At 48.7% G+C, this 17,230-nt stretch overlaps 1 protein-coding gene across 5 annotated transcripts in view; it reads right to left on the reverse strand.

Annotated features, from left to right (window-relative positions):
- The window catches only part of PRKCB (protein kinase C beta), a 272,295-nt gene that overhangs the window by 105,638 nt on the left and 149,427 nt on the right, over positions 1-17,230 (reverse strand). For all 5 annotated transcript variants that reach the window (XR_004372151.2, XR_012656472.1, XM_032769125.2 and 2 more), the window contains one exon: positions 16,967-17,095. Coding sequence is in view for 3 of the 5 variants with exons in the window: in XM_032769125.2 (XP_032625016.1) it covers positions 16,967-17,095 (129 nt within the window). In the remaining 2 variants the exon portion in view is untranslated. The remainder of the gene's footprint in view (positions 1-16,966; positions 17,096-17,230) is intronic.

Genomic DNA, 17,230 nt, shown 5'->3' on the forward strand with positions numbered 1-17,230 from the left:
CTCCACTTGGTAAGGCAGCTCCCATCTTTTCATGTGCTGTAATATGTATACTGCCTACTGTATTTTTCACTCCTTGCATCCGATGAAGTGGGTTTTTGCCCACAAAAGCTTATGCCCAAACAAATGTGTTAGTCTCTCAGGTGCCACAAGGACTCCTCGTTTTTGCTGACACAGACTAACACGGCTCCCCTCTGAAACCTGTCGCCATAAATAGGCTGAATTACACTGGTGGAAGTGGCATTTAGACCAGGCTATAAAGGGCATGAGAACTCACTCTGCCACTCACACTGCCAATGCTAAGCACTCAAGATGCTCTTAACGCTGTTCTGCCCACGCCCTTTGCTGTGCTGGTAGCATGAAGGAGCATGCGCTGTGCACACATTGTATCTTCCTGTGCACGGAACAGACTGATCATTGACAACCCCCCAGAAGATTGTCTTCTGCTTCAGCAGGTCGCCAATCCCCCAACCCTCACGGTGCAGGAATACTGAACAGTCCCCAGAGCTACCCAGTAGATATGGGTTTGGAACAAGCTGCTGTGCCAGGAGGAACAAGATGGCAGTGGACACCCCCGCACCAGTTAGGGTGCCTGTCCTGACGCTGAAGGGGAAGGCCAGCTCAGCCGGACGTGCAATACCTAAGATGCCAGTTTACAAATGGTAGTTTTATGTAAGCTTACCAAAAAAGGATGGCGGGTATTAAGACTGCCCATATACCACAAGATACCCAGAGATCTCGTCGGTTCCTGCTATATTCCACACTCCCAAGATTATACAAAACAAAACCGGTTCCTTCGTTTCAAACCTCATATATCGATGCCTCTTTCGGTCCCTCTGGGATTGCCACATCACCTAGCAGGGAAAAGATAGATCACCCAACCTACAGCACAGGTATATGAACTTCCCATTGGGAGAAAGCCAACTTCTTGGGAATTGGACAGAACACAACTCTGAACAGCAGGCAAATCTAATTCCATCTAAGTTAACAGCATAGAGCCAGCGAGGCAATGCACCAAGAGAGTCCTTCATATTAATAGCTTTATCAGTGACATTCGGTGTCATGCTATGTGCAACATACTGCCTTCCTGCCTCTGAAAAGCAGAAACTGAGAAGTAATAATGGACTTCAAGCCGAGCCAATGATCTAGCTTCACATCCTCTTGTTCCTCCATTCCACAGATTCAAGTATTCACACCTCTTAATACAATAGGCTTAGAATAATCTGCCACCACATTGGGAGCCACTACATTATGGAAGCAAAAACATGTAACACCTTGATGACATTTTAATTTTCTACGATTTCCCATTTTATTCAGTGAAGTCTTTCTACTTTAATGAGATACTTGATCAAAGTCCACCACAGAACACAGACTGAATGTACAGTCTCACTTGTCTGACACCAGACAAATTATGACATCACTTCCTGCCTTTGACATAAGGCAATATATATAAATATATAGACATGTCATGGGGCTGATACACCCCGTCACAATACACTGCACTGTCTATTTAGCTGGAGATCTTATGTTTCAGCTAACACATGGTGATCCAGAAACTGAGATTAAATACATTTACTGTTCCAGTTCTGCTTTAGAACAAACTGTATGCGCTGCAGTAGCACGCCAGTGAAGACGCTCTAAACCCATGGGAGAGAGCTCTCCTGTCGACTTAATAACCCCACCTCTGTGAGAGGCGGTCGCTATGTTAGTGGGACAGTCCTGTCTACACGGGGGGTTACGGTCAGTATAACTATGTTGCTCAGGGATGTGGATTTTTCACACCGAGAGAGAGTCACACCAAAGTAAGTATGTAGTGTAGACCAAGCCTAAATCCTCTTGAAAGCCAGAGGAAGTTAGGGGCTTAACTTCGGTGAGCTTGTAAACCTCACTAGGTTCCTGTCCGCATCTTTAAACACTGAAATACCTTTGTAAATCTGGCCCGGTGTGGTGTGTGCTGTCTGTTCAGTTCAGTTCAGACAGACAGATGGAACCCACACTGCCTGCTTCACAGGAGAAAGAAACTCATGCTATTCGGATATGGGGGCCAGAGGGGTGCAGAACACCCCAGCACCGAGCGTTGGTGGCCGTGGCAGCAGCTGCACCAGAGCTGCTCTCAGGTTTGAAGGTAGCTCAGTGACCCAGTGCTCCACAGATCACGTTCTGCTGCCTTCTAGCCACTTATCGTCAGGTCCAAAAGTGCGTTTAGTCCTTATGTGCTCCTGAAACCTCGGCCAGACACTTCCACACAATTTGCAATGGTTATGTTAGAAGAACGGAAGTTAGCTTGATTTTGATTCTCGTTAAGAGAACATTATTGCTCCTATAGAGCATGAGAGCTAGCCCAGGGGCTGGCTCCAGGCCACCCTTCCTAATAGATTGCAATGCGATGGGATGGCTCAGAGCAACAAGAGAGAGTTACAGGTTCTGGTCCATGTTTTTAGATTCCATTGCAAGTTCTTTGTATCAGGCACCATCTCTGGGTCATAAGTCTATACGGCACCTCGCACAATGGGGCTGCCACAGGTAATACACATGCACAAACGTACATCATTTCTAGCAGGCAGAAAGCAGTTTTCAATCACTTGAAATTTTATTTTTCTAGCCTGATGCTGCCAGAAGATCTTGTTCAATCACCTGCTTCCGTTTCCTACCTTTGTTCTTTTCTGCACGGCAGTGGCTGTGCCAAACTGCAGGGAGCTAGATTAAAACCCCAAATAACTAACTTCACTAAGGTAGTGGAGGTTCAGCCACGCGTCTCCTCCCACCCTATGTTGTCTTTTCTATTTGGGCTGTCAGCATTGGCGTCAGGGACTGTCTCACTCCTACATGTGTGTACAGTACCTAACTCCCAGCTTCCCGCAGGGACAGTCAGAGCATGGGGTGGCCAACAGGGGATAGATCACTTGATGATTCCATGTTCTGTTCATTCCCTCTGGGGCACCTGGCATTAGCCACTAGATGGACCTTTCGTCTGACCCAGTAGGGCCGTTCTTAACGCAATGTGTCTGTTCTGTGCTGAAGCTCTAGCCACTACTGTAATACCAACCACACAACTAGCGTTGCAAAAACAGAAGAAACCTTAAACTTGCAAATTTAAGAGGAGTTTTTTTTCTTAGCTATAATTTGCATAAAGTGATGCTAACACTAGCTGAAAGAGCAGCCATTAATAATGCCCCCAATGGAGCGAAGAACTAGAGCAGACCAGAAAACAGAACATCTACAGGCCAGGAAATTCTGACATTTTAAAATTTGTTCTCATTTCAAAATCAGAAAGAAAAGTCAAAATGTCAGAAACATCAAAACAACTTGATCGAAACTTTGCCATTTTGATTTTTTATATCATAACAAAAGGCAAAACAACCCAGTTAAAACAAATCATTTCCCACAAAACATTTCGATTTCATCTAGCCAACTTTCCAACATAACAGCTTCCTTTGGAAAATTTTCAACTAGCTCCACTGGGAACCAAACAAATCAAACAGGTCACTGCTCATCCAGCTGGCTCCCCGCCCCTTGGGGTCCTGCTTCATGCACAGGCTCTTTTTCGCTACCATTTTCCCTCTCCCCCTTTGGATCCCAATCAAACCCCAAACTCCTCACATCATCGTCACCACTTCAAGATGGCTCCTGCACTTACAGTTAAGTATGTGCTTCAGTGCTTGGGCAGATCAGGACCAGAATGCTCAGCCCCATACAGGATCAAGTCCTCAAAAAACATCAACGTTTTAGAGTATCCAGCCAGCAGCTGTTTCAAACACCTTTCCTGGCCTTTGACTTTCCAAACTCTCCCCCTACTGGCAGTTCAGAGCCTGACTATCCCTGAATCATTACTTGGAACTGGAGAATTTCATAAAGCAATAGCATTAAGATGGTGCCATTTATTTATGCAGGGAACTATATTACTAGATAAAGCAGTACAGCAAACAGTGAATTTAGGCTGGAAACTCCAGAAAATCCTTGTGCTTCCTAGCAGGCAACAGAGCGAATTATTGCAGTATAGAGCCACACTCCTGAGCATGCCCATTATCCAATTACATCAAGTCCATACAACGAGGGGAGCGGTAATGGAGCCCTGTTCCTATCATAAAGGACCAATTAGCAGCACAAATGCAAAGACTCGCCCACATAGGAGAGGCAGCTCAACAGGTTTCTGCTGCTGCTCTGGTTACGGTGACAGCCCTGCTGAAGTGTAAACGCTGCGCCTGGGGCTGAGTCACAGCCCAGAATCGTTCCATGCATTATCGCATTCCAGCCCTGCTGGCAGCAAGGAGCTAGAGCTTTTGCTTCCAAGGCACTCAAGGGCTGCCGTGCCAACAACAGCCTACACTCCAACTGCTATCGATTGTCTGTACAGCAGCCCAGCAGCCTCCAGACGCACTGCTAGCGACTGACACCTTCCTCGCTTGTCCTGCCTGTAACCTAACCCAGGAGGAAGTTACTCCCCACCCTGGTTCCGTTCCTGTACCACGACAGCAGGAATCTGAAATATGCTGCTCTTTGTCCAAAGTCGTTTTATGTGCACAGTTAACAAATGGAAAATTGGCCTGATTCAAGTGCACCAGGTTCATAGCACATGCATTTTGGGAGCGCAAGAGAGTTTGGCTGAAATGTGAGATTTTTAGACAAGATCTGGGACCTCTGGTTCCAATAATATATATAATTTCAGAGCGGATTAAAACAAATGAAAGAGAAATGTAACAAAAACGGCAATGTTGCTTCTCTTGGAGAGAATCTTAAACTGACCCACTCTGTTTTTCCAAAATTGTTCACAGGTAAAAAAATCAAAATCATTAATTGGCACTTTTTGTTTGGGGAGGGGGGGAAGACACAACACCCAAGAGATTTCAGTAAATGAAAACTGCCCAGAAGAACCCAACCGAAGCAAAAGAGTTTTCATGAACATTTAGATTTGGAAAGAAAAAGCCATTCTTCTAATAAAAAACAACCTATAAAAATCTACCAAAGCCTCAGTTCTTGGGGTCTTGCACATCCACAGTGGGGTGGGCCACAGCTGGGGCTCAGATTTGTGGGAGCAGTTAGATCAGTAGAAAGGGAAAATATGGGAATGATTTCAACCAAGCCTCCAGAGCTCTGGCCTCACCTGAGCAGACTGCTCCAGCTCATCCAGTGATTGTCCTGGGCAGCAGGCTCGCTCTCTGGCCCTAAAGCCACTACAGCTACTGACGATGCTGGGTTAGTGCCTGGTGACTATACTTAGGGTGACCAGATGTTAAGGGGAAAAATATCAGGACTGCCGTGGGGGGGGGGTTGGCTTTTTCATTCTCACCCATCCGGGAGATCAGCGGCAATTCAGCGGAGATCCCTTCAGTGGCGGACGGTCTTCGGCAGTCTTTCAGCAGCCAGTAATAAACCTTGCCACCAAAGACAGAAGCACCCGCCGCCAAAATACAACTGAAGACCGTCCGCGACTGAAGGACTCTCCGTCAAATTGCCACCGAAGACTAGGAAACAAAATATTGGGACAAATGGCTTCCCGGCCATACTCTGGTCCGGATGTGGGACAAACTCCTCAAAATCAGGACAATCCCGATTTTATCAGGAGGTCTGGTCACCCTAATTATACTGGAGGAGTGCGGCACAACCCCAGCCTGTGCCACGGGCCCTGTTTGTTCCTGACTGGCAGTAGACATGTTCCCACCAGGAAGGGGTGCTGCACTGTTCACCAACACCCTTCTGCTCCCACGAAGGCACCTGTTCTCATTACAAAGGGTGTCTCTGCAGCAGAAGCGCCCACAACCCACACAGAGGCCTGTGCTGACCACTCACTGGGGCCTAAAAAAATACAGCATTGCCAGCTCTTGTGATTTAATCATGACTCTTGCTCTAGTTGGTGTTTTTCTTCCAGCCCCAGCTCTTGGCATCAACTCCTGAAATATCAAATTTAAAAGTGCAAAGTTTCCAGTCCTCGCAGCTGTAGAGAAAAGTTTGAAAATTGGACCCAAGGGCACCCTGGGGGCTCGGAAACCAGGGGACAAAATCCAAAATTTATAAATTAAAAAAAAACAAAAAACACCACCACCACTTGTGGTTTCTAAGCCAATCTCATGATTTGAGGCTTGATTCTAATATCTCTGACAATGAGTGCACAGAATTTTGACTGGGCAATTTGACTGACCAAGCCACAGACTCTTCCCAGGAACAGATATGGATTCGGGGCCCACCACACATTCGAGAGGTGGGAGAGGAACGGCCACACTGGGTTAGATCAATGGTCCATCTAGCCCAGAGTCCTATCTTCTGACAATGGCCAATGCCAGAGGGAATGAACAGAACAGGGCAGTTATCGAGTGATCCATACCCTGTTGTGCAGTCCCAGCTTCTGGCAAACAGAGGCTAGACACACTTCAGAGCATGGTTTTGCTTTCCTGCCCATCCTGGCTAATAGCCATTGATAAACCTATCCTCCATGAACATATCTAGTTCTTTCTTGAACCTGTTTCTGCTGGCCTGGGTTTCCAAGTGACAAACCTTTTGCTTGAAGGCCTCACAAAAGTGGGTGCTTTGGCAGGAACTGACTGAAAGGGGGACATGGGTCTGGGGAAGCGGTTCCTAACATCGAGGGCAGCATGGAAAGATGCACAGAGTGGGAAGGGGAAGATGGCCAGAACTTCCTGGTGGAGTGGAGAAGAGACAAGGTTTGGGATGGGGGCATGGCTGGATTTAAGTGTAGGCAGTGGAGGGACAGAGAGGAGAATGTCACTGTCAGATCAGTGGGGGAGCATTTGCTTGGAGTCCGCTCTCAGAAATGGGGACCAGCTGGCACTACAGGGCTCTCAGGACGAGCGGCTGAGCGCATGCATGCCAGGATGTGCTGCCCGAAAGCCACTTTCACATGCTCTTCAGCTGTGCCATATTCATTAAGAATGCAGCCTAGCCCCTTCACCCTCTGGGTTCCTATACAGTGCCCATCGCCAGGATCTCTCACAGCACAAGGGTCACCTGGCAGAGTGATCCCAGGCTGTCTACAGGAACAAAGAGAACTTGATTTGAGGGGCCTGCCCCAAAACCCTGATATAGGGAGGACAGTGACTGACCACAGACTCTCCACTCAGCAACAGACCACCCAGCAAGGCACATTAGAAAGTGCCAGTCACTCCTCAGGGGCCTTTCCTGTCCCCAGGGCAGCCTGGTGATGAGCAAGAGATGCATCATCCTTATCTGACTGAAGATGAAGACTTGACCTGCCCTAAGCAGTGCACACTCTGAAAAGGTCACTGCTCCAGTTAATGTTGCTCCGAGAAGAAAACAAGACCTAATTGGAAGTTGCTTCTACAGCAGACACAGGAAAAACATCTTTAACCATCGCTCAAGTGTCAGTGCAACTTGGAAACAGGCATCTCCCATCCCTGGAAGCGTCAGCAGCATCCGCAAACACTAAAGCTAGGAGGACGGGGGGGGGGGGGGGAAGAAGGGGGGACTAAGGGGGGAGTTACCAACGCCCTGGGCAATGGACTGACTAGTTACCTGGGCTCTTTGCATTTCAGAGAGGGAGCGGGAAGCTGAACCCATAATCAAAGGTGCGTATGGCAGGTCAGTGACACAGCCAGCAGAGTTTTACAGACCAACGAGAGTGCCTCCTACAGACGGCAGTAGGGCCTTGGGGTCAGCAGGAATGGGAGCTACCAGATGCTTCAGCCTGGCCCCCCAAAAGGCCTAACAGAGGGAGTCTGTTTTGGGAAGCACTGGAGGAGGGGCAGCACGGCAAGTGGGCACACCAGGATGGAGGGAAGAGCAGAGCAAATGGAAGAGTGGAGCTGGGGCCATCAGCACAAAGGTTCCCCCTCTTCTCGGCTCCAAGCCACTTACTCACCAGGACAGGGGGAGAAACGGCCACATAGACACCGCTAGCGGCTACTGGGCAGGAGCACAATGGGTGCTGAAGGGACCAGCTGTTTTACTTTATAGCCCGGAGAAAACAGCTACACAAATCCACTAGCCGTCGGCAGGCACGACGCCCTGCTCTGCCCCAGTCTGGTAACATCTCCTTGTCCACGTTCGCTGAGGCTTTCTTTCATCATTGCTGTGTGTGGACACAGACACAATGTCTGCAGAGTACACAGGAACAGCGAGCCTGGACCAGAACTGTGGCTCATCCAGCTCAGTATCCCGCTTCCGACAGCGGCCAGTACCAGAGGCCTCGGAGAAAGGTGTAAGAGGATTCCCATTAGGCAGACGTGGGATATCTGCCCTCCACATGAACTATTACAAGCAAGAATAAAACCTAGAGACTGACCAACTCACAAGTGGAAGGCTGAATCATTTCCCATTGTTTTTGCCAGCATTAATCAGCATTCCGGATAGTCTTGTCATATAAACCTCCTGTCTCTCTTTTGGATCTTGCTTTGTTTTGGACCTGAACAACTTCCTGTGGCAGTGAGTTCCACAGTCTAATTACGAGCTTTTCCTTTTATTGGTTTTCAATTTGCCACCTTTTAATTTCAATTAATAGTCTCTTTTTCTTGTGTTCCTAAAGACACTAGGTGACCAAACAACTATTTCTGCTGCCTTAAAGGAGAGAGACAGCTCCAAAACGAAGGCTGGCTGGAATCCAAAGCCACTGCTTATTTTCCTTAGCAACACCTGCTCTCAAAAAGACAGACTTAACGTCCCTCTTTAAAGAACCAGGAATGTCGATGCTGCCACCCACACAGGCTATAAAGCCAACTGCAACAGCAACCACAACCCATCGCTGACCCTCAGTCCATCTTCACTTCCCTTGGTTGCTGCTGTCCTAACAGACACAGCTATTTATGTTTTCTTATATTTAATCCTTCATGAGACAAGGAACCTTACTATTTATTGGATTTATTGGTCATTACACACACACTATTACAGAAGACAGAAGACATTTCCCCAACCCCAGCACGTTGCATTTTGAGATGCAGCATCACCACCAAGGGCAGTGGTATCACAGAGAGAGGGAAGATCATCATCTAAAAAAAGTTTCAACAAGTTGGCAGCATCATTAACCTGCACGAACGAGCAAACAGGAGTCACCCACGAAAGTGGCGACATTGCTAATGAGTTCAGAGGGGCCTTGCATGGGAATCATTGTCTGTAAAGCCCAACGCAGCTCATGCTGCAGTTGATGGAACGTCTGCCTTTGACGCAACTGGCACCTGGATCAGACCATTGTGTTGCCTCCTCTCTGCCTCTTCAATGCTGCAAAGGAGCCAAGAGCAAGTTTCTGGAATCAGGGAAGTTTCACCCAAGGGGAGGAGGGGGAGCAGGGAACATGGACTGTTGTAAAGCTTTGCCAAGTATTTAGAGTTTCAAGTCTTTGCCAAAAGGGTTTGATTTTATTAAGTCAATGAGATTTAGGTTCTCATCAGGCTGTTCCCAGCTACACCTATGGTCAATCAGATCCCATGCTAAGTTACGGTCACTTTCCAGCATGGTACCAACTGACACGCTTTGCTGACTGGGAAACAGAGTTAGCACTGGAGTAGTCTCACATTTCTGCCATGCCCATCATCGGGGTGTCTGGGCACCAGCGATAATGATTGTTATTCAAAAAGTGTATTTTAACGCCAACACTGCCCCGTGAGGGTTCTCCAGGTATGACAGCATGGGACGCCATTCTGTAAGGGTACGTCTACACTACGGGATTATTCCGATTTTACATAAACCGGTTTTATAAAACAGATTGTATAAAGTCGCGTGAATGCGGCCACACTAAGCACATTACTTCAGCGGTGTGCGTCCATGTACCGAGGCTAGTGTCGATTTCCGGAGCATTGCACTGTGGGTAGCTATTCTGTAGCTATCCCATAGTTCCTGCAGTCTCCCCTGCCCCTTAGAATTCTGGGTTGAGAGCCCAGTGGCTGATGGGGCAAAAATCATGTCCGCAGGTGGTTCTGGGTACAATCATCATTCCTCCTCCGGGAAAGCAAACGGAATCATCATATTCGCACCTTTTCCCTTGGATTGGCCCTGGCAGACCCATAGCAGAACCATGGAGCCCGTTCAGCTTTTTTTTTTTACTTTACAGTCACCTTATGTGTACTGGATGACGCTGACAGAGGCGGTACACAGCGCTACACAGCAGCATTCTTGCTTTTTGCATGATAGCAAGACAGGTTACGTCGTTCTATACTGTCTGCTGCCGGCGTAAATTGGCAATGAGATGGTTAGCCTGTCTCTGTACTGTCTGCTGCGATCATGGATGTCCCTGGCTCGGAGGTCGGCCGGGACGCAAAGGCAAAATGGCAAGATCCGATCAATCCTCCTTTATAGTTGCTAAAAAGAGTCAGTCCTGCCTAGAATATGGGGCAAGTGTCTAGAGAACAGTGTATCAGAGAGCACAGCTGCTCCATTGCCAGATCCCGCAGAAATATAGCACATCATTCAACAGGGGGTGCCCCTGCAAACAACCCACCTGTTCGTCCCTCCTCCAACCTTCCTGGGCTACCGTGGCAGTGTCCCCCCATTTGTGTCTGAAGTATAAAGAATGCAGGAATAGAAAGTGACTTGTTAGTGGAGATAAACGAGGGGAGGCAGCTCCCCGCTTGACAGTCAGGCAAGGACATTAAGCGGTGCGGCAGAGGAGCCAGCATGCCGCTGCTATGACAGTCCAAGGCAGGACAGGATCTTTTCTTGTCACAGGAAGGGGGAGAGGGCCTGATGGAGCTCAGCCCCCAGGTGCTACGATGGGGACGCTTACCAGCCTTCTGTAACCATCTACTGGAATGAACCGAGAATCATTCCTATTTTCACCCATGTGGCCCCCGGCCAGCCTCACCTGAAGCCAGCCAGGAGCACTTCACAGGTTGATAACAAGGAACGGCTACCAGTCCTTTTGCATGTACGAATGATGAGATGCTAACATCCTACGCACTGTCCTTCCACCGGGCCAGGAGAAGGAGTGATACTGCTCTTCATCCCAGCATCACGTCTACCAGCAGCATTCAGTAGACATAGGGTGACATTGAAAGAAATCAAGAAAACGATTTCTTTCCCTTTTTCACGTGGGGGAGTAAATTGACGACTATACGCGTGACCACCGCCGGACAATGTGTTGAACCTACAGGCAATGGGAGCTCAGCCAGAATGCAAATACTTTTCGGAGATCTGCTGGGGACTGTTGGATTAGTGGAGTCTCAGTACCCCCCCCTCATGAGCGTCGCCATTTGAGTCTCTGGCTTCGTTCGCTTGTCAACGCAGCACGGTGTAGCCTGTAGATTTTTTTTTCAAACGCTTTGGCTTTCGTCTTCTGTAACAAAGCTTTGATAGAACAGATTAGTCCTCCCCATACAGCAAAGCCAGATCCAGTATCTCCCGTATGGTCGCATGCTGGAGCTCTTTTTGATTGGACTGCATTGCCACACCCGGCTGATCAGAGTCCACGCTGGGCAAACAGGATGAAAGTTTTTTATCTAATTTGCGGGGCTTTTCTGTCTAACCTGGCCATGCATCCGAGTTCAGATTGCTGTAAACAAGCGGATCACAAGTGGTGCACTGTGGGATACCGCAGAGGCCAATACGTCGATGCGCCACGCTAACCCTAATTCGATATGGTAATACCAATTTTACGCACTCCTCTGTCGGGGAGGAGTACAGAAATGATTTAAAGAAGCCCTTTAATCGATATAAGGGCCTCGTAAGGGTGGACGGGTGGATTTAAAGAGCCCTTTATATCGATATAAAGGGCCTCGTAGGGTGGACGGGTACAGCTTTAAATCAGTTTAACGCTGCTAAAATCGGTTTAAACGCGTAGTGTAGACCAAGCCTTACAAACAGCTATGTCCAGCCGGGAGAGAGTGGCTTTCATCTGGCACACGAGCACTGCTGCCCCTGACCTGCAAGGACCTGGGAGCGGGTCACACCTGCGGTACAGTGTAGGAGACAGATGCACACACAGTCCATGGATTGATGGGGGAAGGAGGAGGCTCTGACAACCCACTAATAATTTGTGTCTGCTCTCTCTGACCCTGGATGGAGCCAGGAAGCAGTGTCTGAAAAGGGAGCTCCAGAGAATCCTGGCCAAAGAAGGGAGTTCAGCGGGAGGGGAAGGTGGCTTTCCAGCAGCGTTATTCAACTTTGATCCCAGCCACAAGGCAGCCATGCCCACCCCCCAGCTATGTCTCAATCTCCCAGTGCTGCCCCCTGAAGTCAGCAATGCCAGCTCTGCCTGTGGGCACCCAGTACCCTCAGCACCACGGGCATGTCCATCATCTTGGGGGTAGCTTAAGAAAAGCCCAGTCCAGAGAGACAAGAGCCTTTTGGGTGCACCCGCCAGGGCTCAGATGAAACCTGAATCAGTGCCCGCGATTAGAGACTTCACAGGCCATTTGTGGGACTGGGCTGCCACCTAGAGCCTAACATGCAATTTACCATCCCACCTGTTCACAGGTTGCACTACCCAGGCTACATGGATCTGGGCATGGAGACAAACAGCCAGGCATGTCTTAAACACAAATGCTCACCGGAGGGTGGTTAGCATCTGGGCTGTCACTGTTCAACTCGCAACGCCGCATACAAATCATGTCACGTTCAGGACTGGGGTTTCAGACCGACTGAGTGCTCTCAATGAGAGCAGAACATGGAAATCGCTTCCCATGAACAAACGGCATGTTTTCGGGGTGGGGTGGGGGGAATCTTCACTCAAATCAAGAGAAAAGGTCAAAACCACAACTGGTTTCACGGGAAAAGATTTCCGGAAAAAGTCTGTGTGGGGACAGCCACAATGAAACATTTCCGCTTGCCTGCCCGAAAGAGAAATTACCAAGAGCTTTACAAGCAGGCAGGCAGCATTTCCATCTTCCTGCTGGACACACCAGTTTTTTGGGAAAAATTCAGTTTCTCTGAAAACTTTCTGTTCTGTGAAAAAGGCGTTACTGTTCAAAATCATTCCAACGGGCAATTCCAGAGGAGCCCAATGCATGGGCTCAGTATCTCTGAAAAATCAGGCTCCAGAAGCCTGGGATTGGGGAAGATAGACAAACAGCTAGTGAGGTTCTTGAGGAGCCTTCAAGAAAGCTTTTGAGGCTCAGAGAATGGGCAGATTTTTCAGGAGACTTGTTTATTGGCCAGATCTCCCCTTCCTGACAAAAAACTTTCTTCCTTGGCTGCTCTGCAGACTGGATCTCCCTCCCAACCCATCACATCTACCACGAAAGATGGCAGGGCAAGAGGTGATGGGTTCAAACTACAGCAAGGTGGATTTAGATAAATCTCAGGAAAAGCTTCCTAACTGTAAGAACAGTGGGACCATGGAGCAGACGCCCTGGGAGGTCGTGGAATCTCCTTCACTGGAGGTTTTCCAAAGGAGGCTGGAGCCATCTGTCTGGGATGGTTTAGACCCAACAAATCCTGCATCTTGGCAGGCGGTGAGACTCGATGGTCCCTTCTAACCATATGGTTCTGTGATCGTGGATGTTGATGTTTTTGAAATATACATTTGCCCCTCACTCCAGAAAAGCAGGACACAGCCAAGCTAAGGCCTTTGTTTAAGCCGTTTCCATCAGGCTCAAGTGAGGATCTTTAGGACACAGCAACACCTTACCACTTTTCAAAGAGGTCAGTTCACTGGACTGGGCAGTGCTGCATGAATTAGCTGTGTGGATCAAAAGGCTCTACTTAAATAGCTTTCCTCTTCCCAGGAGAATTACAACCAGTCATCAAGAGCCTCTTGTACTCCTGGGTGACCACTCAATCTCGGCTATGCTTCAACCTACCACCAGAACAAGCTGTGGCCTGTACCTTGACCAGAGCACTTGCTTTTCTTTCCAGGCCTCTCGCACTAGGAAGCAGGGCAGCCTCAAAACACACACTCTGCAGCTATGACACTGTCCTCAAAGCAAACAGCTGCTGGGGGAACAGAAACGTCTACTGAGCTGTGCCAGAGCAGGATGGCAAAATGACGTACAGCGCACTCCTGAGCTTCTGAACAACACAGAGCTCATTCTGCCAGCTCGGGTCCCCTCTCCCTGAGGGAAGGACACAAACACATTCGGTCACTGGCTGGGGTTTGAGAGACTCAAGCAGACCCCGAAGACTAAAAAAAAAACATGCACCAAAGGCAGGAAGTCAGGCCACTTAGCAGCCCCTACAGGGCAGGCAGAAATCCCCTCCCCTCTCCAGGGTCTCCCCTCCTTCATTCACTAAGTGGAAGAGCTGGAGAACTCAGTACATTTCCTTGCCTTCCTCCTGGAGCCCACAGACGACAGGTTCCACTGACACCTCCCTAAAGGGCTAGAAATAAAATGATCTTTCCACCGGTTTGAAACAAATGCACCCAATTCTCTTCAGCTCCAGGCGAAAGGGTCCCAAGAGCCCCGTGGTGGTGGAGAGACTCGGGAGGGAGGGGGTGGGGGTCAAAGGCTTTCCTGAGAGTGAGACCCAGGATTTCTCTGTTCGAGCCCACCCCATCCTAGTGTCAAATCTAGGCCTTTACACCAGTCACATCCTAGGGCATCTGAGCAGCAGTTTGGGAAAAGAAGGTTTTTTCCCTGCAAGAGATTTTACAAAAAGATTGATTTTTTAAAAAGTTTTCCTTGAAATTTTATGGTTTCATTGAAAAACAAACACTTCCCCCTCCTGCAAACCTTCTTGCTTTTCCATCAAAAACCTGAACATCTTCGACAACAACGGAACATTTTAAATTAAAATATTTATCCATGTAACCATCTGATCGGACCTGCTGTATAAGGCAGGCCAAACAACCTCAGCCCAGGATTCAAAGCCGTAACTTCAGGTGGGGCTAGAACAGGTCTTTTAGAAAGACACTCGGCCCTGATTTAAAGACTCCAAGTGACAAAAAATCCACCACATCCCTAGCCAAGTTTTTCCAGGGGTTCATCATGGTCATGAATTTTCCAGTTTCAACTTATAGCCATTTGATCTTGTTCTGCCTTTGTCTGGTAGATTAAAGAGCCCTCTGCTCCCAGAAATATTTTCTCCCTGGAGGTACCTGTAGACCATAACCAAGTCACCTCTTGGCCTTCTCTTGGACAAGCTAAATAGATTAAACTTTTTAAGTTTCTCACTTTAAAGCAGGTTTTCCCAGCCTTGAATCATTCCTGGGGCTCTTTTCTGAACCCCTTCCTTTTGTGTTCCATAGGAATTAGTCACATCCCCCACCTCCTTAGGAATTCCTGCCTAGTTATCCAGTCACGTAGCAGCTCGGACACTGGGGGGTGGGGCGCGGAGCGTCCCTGCATCTCTGTGCCTACTCAATACACTCTAAAACAGGGATTTTTTTCATTGCTTTGTTTCAATGTCCTCAGCTACTCACAAACTGCAGGATGCTTGTTTAAATACCTGGGAGCTCCCTGACTGTTTTAGACCACCACTCCCCTTCTCTGCACGCTCAGAGGGACAGATATTGGTAAAAGAAAACGTGGGGGTGGCGAGAGGAGAGAAGGATGTGACCGCAGCAGGGACGAGAAAGATTATCTCCCCTTCGGAATAGCGCTGCAGAGCATTTGTCTTTTCAGACACGTGTCATCCTGGCCTCCCAGCACAAACGCGACTCAGGCCACGTTGGCTGGAGCCAACCTGGGCTATTTCAGTCTGAAAGCCCCAAAACAGGAGACTAAGGAACCCTGAACAAGAGGTCTCTGAGCCAGCCCTATCCATTTCCCTCCACCCCTAGAGGTGAGATGCTCCAGCCTGAGCGCTGATCAGGGAGCATCTGAGCAGCACAAACTCAGAATCTCCTCCTGGAAGCCAGATTTGCACTGCAGGGAGCTGTCAACTAGGTTTCTGAACTGGGAGATCACAGAGAGCGGGATTCAGCCCTCGCTATGGAAAGATGAGAGTCTGATATTAATGGAATAGTCCGAAGGCCAGGCTGGCCTTTGAGGTCGCAGGGTCGGGGGGAGGGTTGTACGAGAGACCTGGTCGTTGTGGCCTGTCCCTTTAATACAGTTTTATATGCTTCTTGCCCTCTGCACAGGCCCCCAGTACAGAACTGGGCAGGTCTCTTTATAATAAACTCCCGCCAACCTGGGAACCGCCACATGAGCTGTGACATTAGCACCAGGCTGAGCAGGCCACACGTCACATTCAGTCTTCAAGAGAAACACCCTCCATGTTCTCAGAGTCAGCTTCTGTCCCTCCCAGACCAGCCAAACCCCTCCTCTCTCTGCCAGATCTAAAGACGTCTAGTCTTCAGCAGTTGGTCTCTCCTGCAGTTAACATACACAGAGGAATCAAGATCCCTCACAAACACTTGGTTGGGTTCTGCTAGCAGAAATGGAGTCTCCATTAGTGTATTTTGTGCTCGCTTCAGCAGCACATATACTAAAATTGGAGGCAGAAAATAACCCTCTCCAGAGCCCAAATGCCCTTCTTTTCTCTCACACCTTCTGCATTTGCACATGGCCTGCATGTGAGACACCACAAGAGGGCTCTGGTGCATCATGTTTCTTCCTGGAGATGCGCTCCCCCCCGAGTTCCCCCTATGTACAGTATTAGTTGATCACATATGCCCCATCTACTGATTGCGGAGCCAGCCTGCAATGAACCTGCACAGCTTGGAGGATCCAGTACCCACTTGCTTTTAACGGATTGGCCTGGCATGTTACCGTTCACTCTGGGAAACAGCAAGTGCATCAGAAGATTTATTATGTGGTTTGTGTTAGTGCTAGAGGCCCAAGCCCCATTGTGTTCGGTGCTGCACAAACATACTGATCCCTGCCCCAAAGAGCCTGCAGTCTAAGTCTGAAAGACAAAAGCAGGACCCAGAAGATGGGGTGGGGAAGGCTTGGAGCTGCCAGTTTAAACAGGTTGACTCAGGAAGAAGAGGCAGTGGTCTAGCCAGAGAATTAAGAGGACATTTCTACCACTAATGGACACTAGCACGGACGTGAGCAGCTCCAGCACATTCTGGCCGCAAGAAAGCACTCGCTCACACGAGATATTTATGCCAAGTTTCCAGGTCAGCAAGTTACAATAGTGAAGGACTGGAGGAGTCTGCATCTACACAGCAGAGCCATGAACCTACCTACAACGGTGAGAACTTCTTTTTCTATATCCGCCTTGATGTATATCCGTCCCCTGCGCTCAGTGTGGTCTGTTCCACATAGGCTCGGGACGTTCATCACACAGCGTTTGTGGACATTCATCATACAGGCTGCACAGAGGGAAAACAGAAACACTTACTTCACAGCAGGGAGATACAAGATTACATTCCCCACGGTCAGCTCCTAGCACGCCTGAAAGTTCTGAACAGAGCAGCGTGAAAAGAGACGGGCAGGACTGTGGGGGA

The sequence above is a fragment of the Chelonoidis abingdonii genome, chromosome 9, assembly GCF_003597395.2.
Source record: "Chelonoidis abingdonii isolate Lonesome George chromosome 9, CheloAbing_2.0, whole genome shotgun sequence".
Taxonomy (NCBI): Eukaryota; Metazoa; Chordata; order Testudines; family Testudinidae; genus Chelonoidis; species Chelonoidis abingdonii.